This window comes from Triticum dicoccoides, chromosome 2B (assembly GCF_002162155.2).
Source record: "Triticum dicoccoides isolate Atlit2015 ecotype Zavitan chromosome 2B, WEW_v2.0, whole genome shotgun sequence".
Taxonomy (NCBI): Eukaryota; Viridiplantae; Streptophyta; class Magnoliopsida; order Poales; family Poaceae; genus Triticum; species Triticum dicoccoides.
In genome coordinates this window covers 455,908,618-455,918,542 of record NC_041383.1, presented here as the reverse complement: position 1 = coordinate 455,918,542, position 9,925 = coordinate 455,908,618, and the positions used below count along the sequence as shown (strand labels likewise).

General features: G+C 42.9%; 1 protein-coding gene across 1 annotated transcript in view; it reads right to left on the bottom strand.

The window, feature by feature from the left end:
- Positions 1 to 5,397: 5,397 nt before the first annotated feature.
- The window catches only part of LOC119364174 (heparan-alpha-glucosaminide N-acetyltransferase-like), a 7,088-nt gene continuing 2,560 nt past the window's right edge, over positions 5,398 to 9,925 (bottom strand). The window contains exons 3-13 of the mRNA XM_037629600.1: positions 7,669 to 7,806; positions 7,462 to 7,543; positions 7,290 to 7,366; positions 7,090 to 7,196; positions 6,859 to 6,970; positions 6,643 to 6,759; positions 6,470 to 6,561; positions 6,299 to 6,365; positions 6,129 to 6,207; positions 5,808 to 6,043; positions 5,398 to 5,710 (exon numbers count right to left, since the gene is read on the bottom strand). Of these exons, the coding sequence (XP_037485497.1) occupies positions 5,684 to 5,710; positions 5,808 to 6,043; positions 6,129 to 6,207; positions 6,299 to 6,365; positions 6,470 to 6,561; positions 6,643 to 6,759; positions 6,859 to 6,970; positions 7,090 to 7,196; positions 7,290 to 7,366; positions 7,462 to 7,543; positions 7,669 to 7,806 (1,134 nt within the window). The 3' untranslated portion in view covers positions 5,398 to 5,683. The remainder of the gene's footprint in view (positions 5,711 to 5,807; positions 6,044 to 6,128; positions 6,208 to 6,298; positions 6,366 to 6,469; positions 6,562 to 6,642; positions 6,760 to 6,858; positions 6,971 to 7,089; positions 7,197 to 7,289; positions 7,367 to 7,461; positions 7,544 to 7,668; positions 7,807 to 9,925) is intronic.

Genomic DNA, 9,925 nt, shown 5'->3' with positions numbered 1-9,925 from the left:
CTGTGAACCTTTTTCAAATTCGTGAACTATCTTTCAAATCGATGCACTTTAAAAAAAATCACTAACTTATTCCAAGTTCATGAACTTTTTTTTCAAATTCATGAACTATTTTTCAAAAAGACAATCTCTTTTTCAAATCAATGAACTTTTTCAGGTTTGTGAACTTTTTCATCAAATTTATGAACTTTTTTCCCAAATCGACGAACTTTTTTAATTTTGGCGAACTTTTTCCAAATTTGTGAACTTTTCTTAAATTCTTGAACTTTTTATATATTTAATTTTGTGAATTTTTTTAATTCAAATTTTCTTTCAAATTCGTAAACTTTTTAAAAAACCATGAACTTTTTCCAAAATTCAAGAACTTTATTTCAAAACTCACATTTTTTATTTTGTGAACTTCCTTTCAAAATCGATGAACTTTTTTCAATCCGCGATCATGAACCTTTTTTCAGATTCATGAAGTTTCTAAATTTAAAAATCTTTTTCATATTTGTGAACCCTTTTTTGCAAACTATGAACTTCTTTAAAATCCATGAGTTGTTTTTTTCAATTTCATACTCTTTTTTCTAATACGCGAACTATTTTTGTGTTCACGTACATTTTCCAAATTCATGAACTTTTTTCAAATATAAAAAAAACTCAAATATGTGAATTATTTGAAATTTTGTGAATTTTTGGCAAATCCATGAACTGGGATTTCTTTTGTTCGTAACTTCTCTGAAAATCTGTGAAACTTTTCAAATCCGTGAACATTTTTTTTCAAAATTGATGATTTCTTTTAAATGCACGAGCGCTTGTGCCGGCCCAACAGGCACCCGAGTGGAGCGATGTCGTCGCCTAGTTGGGCCAAGGCCTTAGTACTTCTTCCTTTTTTATTTTTATTTTTTATTGTTTTCTCTCACTAATTCATTTTTCTCCATTTGAACTTTATTATTCTTTTTGACACCTGTTCAAAAATTTGATATTGATTGAAATACCAAAAAATGTTCTTGTTGTTAAAAAAATTACAATTTTAATTTTGTTTCTAAAATTGCAAAAATGTTCCCATTTTCTAAAAAAATTATCACCAATTTAAAAAATGTTTGCGTTTCAAAAAAAGTTGATATTTTTTAAAAGTACGTGGTTTGCAATTTGTCTTCAAATTTTTTGATCAATTGTTGGGAATTTGTTAACAATTTTGGAGAAAGTGTTCAAGTTTGTAAAAAGTTCATACACAATGTGAAATCTCAAAATTGTTGACAAATTTTAAGAAATGGTTAGGATATAAGAAAATGTCCCTGTTGATTGATAATGATAGAACTTGCAGATAACAAAAGCATTCAAATTAGGAAAAACTACATGTTCAAGGATGCACCTGTCTAGCCTAGTCTCGCACACTCCTCTCAATTGACGGGTTTTTTCGACTATGGATAAATCTCAAAAAAAAAAAACTTTTGACGCCATTTGCACGTTGCGACACGTCCGACCATTTATCGGTCATTTTTCACCAAGAAATTTCAGAAAATGCAAAACTTGTCAAAAATTCAAACAACTTTGCGTAGAAGCTAGTGGGAAAAAAATTGGGGTCATTTGGCGGATGTCGAAAACAACTTGCTTTCAAAATGGACACTTCTTGCATACGCGAACACACTCGTTTGAACATGGTCTATTTTCTGTGATAATTGGAGTAGCGAACTCGTTTGACCAAATGGAGAGGTCAGAAGGCGAAGGAGGTGGAGGATACCGGCTTCAAGCTGTGGTACACGAGGACGGCTGCAAACAGAAATGGCGTAGGCATCTTGATCAACAAGAGCTTCAAGTATGGAGTGGTAGACGTCAGGAGACGTGGGGACCGAATTATCCTGGTCAAGCTGGTAGTTGAGGACTTGGTTCTCAATGTTATCAGCGCGTATGCCCCGCAAGTAGGCCACAATGAAAACACCAAGAGGGAGTTCTGGGAAGGCTTGGAAAACATGGTTAGGAGTGTACCGATTGGTGAGAAGCTCTTCATAGGAGGAGACCTCAATGGCCACGTGGGTACATCTAACACAGGTTTTGAAGGGGCGCATGGGGGCTTTGGCTATGGCATCAGGAATCAAGAAGGAGAAGATGTCTTAAGCTTTGCTCTAGCCTACAGCATGATTGTAGCTAACACCCTCTTTAGAAAGAGAGAATCACATCTGGTGACTTTTAGTAGTGGCCAACACTCTAGCCAGATTGATTTCATCCTCTCAAGAAGAGAAGATAGGCGTGCGTTCCTAGACTGTAAGGTGATACCTGGGGAGTGTTGTACCCCAGCATAAGCTGGTGGTTGCTGACCTCCGCTTTCGGATTCGTGTCCAGTGGGATAAGCATGCCAAGGTCGCTAGAACGAAGTGGTGGAAGCTCAAGGGGGAGGTAGCTCAGGTGTTCAAGGAGAGGGTAATTAAGGAGGGCCCTTGGGAGGAAGGAGGGGATGCGGACAATGTGTGGATGAAGATGGCGACTTGCATTCGTAAGGTGGCCTCGGAGGAGTTTGGAGTGTCCAGGGGAAGGAGAAGCGAAGATAAGGATACATGGTGGTGGAATGATGATGTCCAGAAGGCGATTAAAGAGAAGAAAGATTGCTTCAGACGCCTATACCTGGATAGGAGTGCAGACAACATAGAGAAGTACAAGATGCCGAAGAAGGCCGCAAAGCGAGCTGTTGGTGAAGCAAGGGGTCGGGCATATGAGGATCTCTACCAACGGTTAGGCACGAAGGAAGGTGAAAGGGACATCTATAAGATGGCTAAGATCCGGGAGAGGAAGACGAGGGATATTGGCCAAGTCAAATGCATCAAGGACGGAGCAGGCCAACTCTTGGTGAAGGACGAAGAGATTAAGCATAGATGGCGGGAGTACTTCGACAAGCTGTTCAATGGGGAGAATGAGAGTTCTACCATTGAACTGGACAACCCCTTTGATGAGACCAGCATGCGTTTTGTGCGGCGCATCCAGGAGTCTGAGGTGAAGGAGGCTTTAAAAAGGATGAAAGGAGGCAAGGCGATGGGCCCTGATTGTATCCCCATTGAGGTGTGGAAAGGTCTCGGGGACATAGCGATAGTATGGCTAACCAAGCTTTTCAACCTCATTTTTCGGGCAAACAAGATGCCAGAAGAATGGAGATGGAGTATATTAGTACCAATCTTCAAGAACAAGGGGGATGTTCAGAGTTGTACTAATTACCGTGGAATTAAGCTGATGAGCCATACAATGAAGCTATGGGAGAGAGTCATTGAGCACCGCTTAAGAAGAATGACAAGCGTGACCAAAAATCAGTTTGGTTTCATGCCTGGGAGGCCGACCATGGAAGCCATTTTCTTGGTACGACAACTTATGGAGAGATATAGGGAGTAAAAGAAGGACTTGCATATGGTGTTCATTGACTTGGAGAAGGCCTATGATAAGATACCGTAGAATGTCATGTGGTGGGCCTTGGAGAAACACAAAGTCCCCGCAAAGTACATTACCCTCATCAAGGACATGTACAATAGTGTTGTGACAAGTGTTCGAACAAGTGACGTCGACACCGATGACTTCCCGATTAAGATAGGACTGCATCAGGGGTCAGCTTTGAGCCCTTATCTTTTTGCATTGGTGATGGATGAGGTCACAAGGGGTATACAAGGAGATATCCCATGGTGTATGCTCTTTGCGGATGATGTGGTGCTAGTTGATGATAGTCGGACGGGGGTAAATAGGAAGTTAGAGTTATGGAGACAAACCTTGGAATCGAAATGGTTTAGGCTTAGTAGAACTAAAACCGAGTACATGATGTGCGGTTTCAGTACTACTAGGTGTGAGGAGGAGAGGTTAGCCTTGATGGCCAGGTGATACCTCGGAAGGACACCTTTCGGTATTTGGGGTCAATGTTGCAGGAGGATGGGGGTATTGATGAAGATGTGAACCATCAAATCAAAGCCGGATGGATGAAGTGGCGCCAAGCTTCTGGCATTCTCTGTGACAAGAGAGTGCCACAAAAGCTAAAAGGCAAGTTCTACAGAACGGCGGTTTGACCCGCAATGTTGTATGGCGCGGAGTGTTGGCCGACTAAAAGGCGACATGTTCAACAGTTAGGTGTGACGGAGATGCGTATGTTGAGATGGATGTGTGGCCACACGAGGAAGGATCGAGTCCGGAATGATGATATACGAGATAGAGTTGGGGTAGCACCAATTGAGGAGAAGCTTGTCCAACATCGTTTGAGATGGTTTGGGCATATTCAGCGCAGGCCTCCAGAAGCTCCAGTGCATAGCGGACGGCTAAAGCTTGTGGAGAATGTCAAGAGAGGGCGGGGTCGACCGAATTTGACATGGGAGGAGTCCGTTAAGAGAGACCTGAAGGATTGGAGTATCGACAAAGAGCTAGCTATGGACAGGGGTGCGTGGAAGCTTGCTATCCATGTGCCAGAGCCATGAGTTAGTTGCGAGATCTTATGGGTTTCACCTCTAGCCTACCCCAACTTGTTTGGGACTAAAGGCTTTGTTGTTGTTATTGTTGTTGTTGGAGTAGCGAACACTAACAATTACAGATCTCGGGCTAACTACGGACCATGACTTTTTCAAATGGGATCTTTACACTTCTGGGTTTTTCTGTGCACTCGATGTATTCGGCTTTAATGAATACGTAGGTCAAGTTCAGATCTAAAAGATTAGTCTTAAATTACCATTTAAAGATAAATATTTTCCTTTGGTTCCTGGAAAGTTACATACCATTCAACTTCTCTTTTTCGATTATTGTCTAGCGTGCGTTGCTGACTATGTACTTTGCCTTTAATATAGTTGCGCCTTCTAGTATTTCGTATAGTTTTGGGTCTTGGCCATGTTGGATTGATAAATCTTTAAGATCCCTTATTTTTTATTGGGGACAGTGCAGTATGTTTTGGTCTATCTGACTATGCATAAATGGTGTCATCCTTGGCAAGAAAAAGAAATTCCTTGCTGTGTGCTGGTGCTACTTTGTGTACAATTGGCTGATGTGCGTGTGAGTGATATGCTTCCCGGTGTTTAGAATGGTCTTGTTTAGCATGTTCATCTTAGTTGGTTCATGTTTTTTACGTTTCCCCTCTTTGGCATCTGAATGTTTAGAGTGTTCAGTTAGGCTGAGTGTTCAACTATATGCTTCAAAGTTCAATTTTATTTATAAGCAATGAATGCAATATGGTTGATTATATACATCTTAGAATGCAGATGCCGGAGTAATAAAAGCTTTCATTTAAAAAGAAAAGTACAAACAGGGCTCTTACCTGAACAGATTGGATATGTGGGTGCAGTCCCCCAAATCATCTCCCTGTCGAAATATTCCAGGCTCCTAGGATTATGATGCCCAGACCAAGTTGAATGCAAATGCAATATTTCCGGAAAGAAAAAAGAATGCAAATGCAATAGACGTGTTTGGAACTGATAATAAATCTATGTACTTTATATTTCTCTTGAATTGCATTGTTGTCATCTATACACAAAGCTTCTTTTACCATATACATAGAGCACTCAGAGAAAACAACCTGTGAAACAGCAACTGTTCCTGGCCGTGTCGAACAGTTACACAGGATGGTGATGAAGCTATGGCCATATTGCAAAACTAGGCCTGCACTCATCTCTCGAAATCTCTGTGCAAATAGGGTCCTAAATATCTCTATATCTGTCTCCCGTGTCTCCCTATAGCTCGATCCACCATATACAGATCATGCCCTAATCCCAATGAACTTCAACTGCAAACACAGAGCCGAATGAGTTCTTATATTCCAATTTATATTATCATCATTGAAAGCTCGACTGAAAAAACGCAGGTCATCTGCAAAAACTTACAAGGTTGTTATTGGGCTCCCCCCAGTAGAAGCCATGAATGAAGATGGGTAGGATGTTGCATGCGATCAGGACAAATATCATCAGGGCATGCATCCCCATCCACTCCATGGCGACAGTCGGGCGGCGGTACCCGTAGAGGTCGACCAGCGTGTAGATCCCCGCGAAGAGGAGCCCTGCAGCGCCAGCGGTGCACAGAGTGTAACTTACGGTGTACAATGGCTTATTCATACGCATTCCTGTAAAGATCATCGGCACAGTGTGGTCAACGTCATTGCCCGGGATAATCAAGAATGGAGTGTTAACTGTTGACAATATCCTTACCGAAGAAGTCCATTGCGAAGGCCAGGACGAGCATGCCGAAGGAAGGGACAAGCCAGTGCATGATTCTTTCCTTGTGTTTCTGCAATTAAGGATAGAGATGGAGAAATTCAGAATATGTTGCATTCATCCAGAAGATCAAGTGCTCACCAAATGGACAGCAGACATTTCACCTGAAAATGTACAATTATGTGCCCGTATTGAAGACCGATCAAGCAGGTGACGATGGCCATCACAGAACTGTTGACCGTGAAAAAAATGAAACAATCAGAATTTACCCTTGGCGCAGAACTCAGTTACAGCTAGAAGAGAGAAACTTGGAAGGAATCATGAGTTTTTCTGACCTGAGAAGCCCTTCAGGATCAAAAGGGGCCTGGCACCATGAGGGGGCATCAGGAGGGAGTGGCCCATTTTGCGGTGAATCAATGCTGCATTGCTGTCACAGGAGAGAGGAGTTAATACAGACTGAATGAAGGTGACGAATAAGCATTATGCAAGCTCTTGATTTTATTAGAACCTGGGATCGCGCATAAACCGGTCGACCGTAGAGATGCTGGATGCCTAAGATTTTGCGGTCAATCATGCCAACCGCATTGCAGCCTGGCCCAGAGTTACCTCGTACACCGCATTTGACCTGATATAAGTTACAATTTTGAAGCTCATCAGTTTCTGCCATCTATAATACTGCTAGATATCTTCTTAGCATGAAAAAACATGTGAAAGTGGAACTTACAGAGAACGTTTTCTCTGTGGAACCAGGACCTGATATCATATACTCCCAATCAGGAACGTAGGTACCATACAAGAGGACCATGTAGGTGATTGTGATGAGCAAGCCTGCGAGTCTAGCAGAACAATAGCAAATGGTAAGTTCAGAAACACATCTTGCTCATACTAAGTCATCTATATATGTCATGTGGATCAGTGATATATATTTTTTGAATTCTTAAAGGTTTGAACTCACAGTTGATATCTGTATCTCTTGATCAAATCAAGTCCAGAATCTACATCATCATCTCCCTTGAGCCAAATCTGACACAGTGCTGTAACAAGATATGCTATTGCGATTCTCTGCAACCAAGCAGGCGCCACAAATCGTCAGTCATGCCACATTTAGTTGAAACTGTTGATGCAGAATAATGTAGTATTGCATATGCTGCTTACCTGCAGTATACCCATCAAACGTATTTGTGTAATATCAACCCCAAAAGTAAGGCTACGAACTCCATGAAAAAATCCACCTGTGCATCATAGCAGAACAAGAAATTAAACAACAAACTTTATGTCGAAATCGACTGTTACCGTCGTCCAGTCCAGGAACAATCCTAATTAATACCTTGTAGAACAAGACCAACACAAAAGAGCTTCAGTGCACGAAGTGTTGCCTTTCGAGTTGCATCCAATTTGTCCGGCACTCTCTGCATGCATCACGAGATGACGCAATTAGGTGGAAGCAACAGCAATTCGTGAATGTCACACCAGTGTTAGCTTGAGAAAACGAAAGTAAATGTCACGGTCGTGTTGTTAATCAACCAGTGTGTACCTTGTACGCCAGAGCTAGAGCGACCCCAACGATGAAGAGGAAAAAAGGCATGACGAAATCAGCTATCGTTACACCTTCCCAAGGGGAGTGGTTCATTGCCGGAAGAAACGATCCAGCATCGTCCACGATGATCATAAGCTGCAGCAAGGAAAACAACAGTTAACCTTTGTTTCACTCATTTTGTCAACAGATTAGAAGGGTGCAGGCTGATTTCCGTTCAGTATATACAGCTGTACTGTGCATTCCATGTAGTAACAAATATTTCTGTTCTACCTTTTCCTAGGAGAGTAGTAGTTAGTAGAACTTCCACTGTCTAAAACAAGCATCTGCACATATATATACTGGAGACTTTTCTATATTAACCAACCATCAGGAATACCCCCACTTGTTACAGACCCAGATCCAATCATGCTAGAGAAAAAATAACCCTCAGACGTAATTAATCAGATATGCTTCCACTCCTGCAATGTTATTTTAGTACTCCCTCTGTAAAGAAATATAACATCATTTAGATCAAGATCACTAAAGTAGGCTAATTATCGTGGTTCTTGCATAATTACGTCTTAAAAAACCACAGCTATATAAATCCGAGGAGACAAAGGAACATGATGCTGGTAGGTGATGGTTACAGCTTCGCATTATATATGGTGGTGTGCCTCTGGCATCAGATCCAATCTCCACATGCATTTCATCTCGAAAAACAAATATTCTATCCGGGAAGAAAGAAAGCCCCATGATTAAGCCCACAGTGAAATCGAGCGCATGATTGCAACAAGCAGCATGCCTGGATTTCTCACCGGCAACATCAACCCAGCACACCTGAATTCCTCACCCTATGTTAATGTTATTGCCATTATCTCTTTCTTTTGTGAGAACACGCAAGCGACCTGCGGCCATTTTATTATCATTAGGAAGAGAAGGGAGATACGTCCAGAAACCAATGGACAACGCCACGGCAACACCAAAGGTCGATCGTATGGTGGAAGTAAGTAGGAATCGATGGAACCACCGGCCGCAAGTTTCGTGGCACGCACGCACACGCTCGGCCAATGTGACTGGCCACGATCGCTTCGTCCTGAGACATCTACGAGGCCACAACTCAGAAGGACGACGTAACTCTCAGCGTAGGACGCAACTTACCAGGTCCGCATGTGGGTAGTAAATAAAACCAGTGGGTGGAGAGGAGAGACGGTCTACAGCGACGGGAACCTAACCTTCTTCTCCCTTTGGAAGGCAGTTTACTATAAATTACACTCCTAATTAATGCATCAATTCTACCGTGGCATTGCTTAGCTTTAACTTTCACGTAGGCGTATGTAGAGGTGAATTGGAGTGGACGTAACACAGTGGGGCGGCAACCCAACAATGCGTAGCGTTGCCTCAATTAGGATCAATTGCGTACAGTATTTGGTCTTGCAGAAAGTGGACGGCATTCAGGCATGGATGGGTTGCTTCGTCAGACAAGGCATGGTTCACCCTCTGGGCTAGACATAGCTAGCCAATCACTTGGATTTGGAAGGCTGTGTGCATACGTGTGGTACTCTTCAGTCTTCACACAGGGGGTGTCATTTTCGGTCCATTGGACAGCCTTGTCTTCCCAGGGAAGAATTGGTTGGGGTGTTGCCATCTGCCACGTTTGGACCGGCTACACAGGATGTGACCTTGGGATCTCATCATCTAAAGATGTACACTATTATTCCACCTATATATGTCGTGCCATCCCGGCTAGCTTGCTCCTTTTCTACCTACAGTGTCTGGAGCACGACACGACACACCAAGGAAAAGGTCGTACCTAATGAAGCTACCGTGTTACTAACTTTCAAGACTCGGCTTAAACAGGACCATGACTCGACCGCATGACATCAAAAGGTTTGATGAGTTGAGGCCTTGAGTGGATCTCAACTGCTGGGTCAGCACGCGCGACTGCGGCGACGCCGACATTTGATCTTGTTTAGCAGTGCTAGTTGTTCACTCCTGCTTCTCCCTGATGTTTGCCACCTTTTTTTTTTCTTCGACGGTTGCTAGAGCCAGTAGTTCTCAGGACTGAAAATTGTATATTATCTTGCTCGCGTGTGGTGATGGTGCCTCCCATTAGCCCCGGGCACCGTCACCGCGCACGGTTGCGCGGCCGCGTTAGTGTGACACCGACGTTTACCCTTGTTTCCTCGTGCTTCTCTCTCTCGGTGCGACGCAGTCAGGGCAAGCGGAGCTGAGAAAACTAATGGTCACCAGTGAGGCGAACCTTGAAAAGGCCACC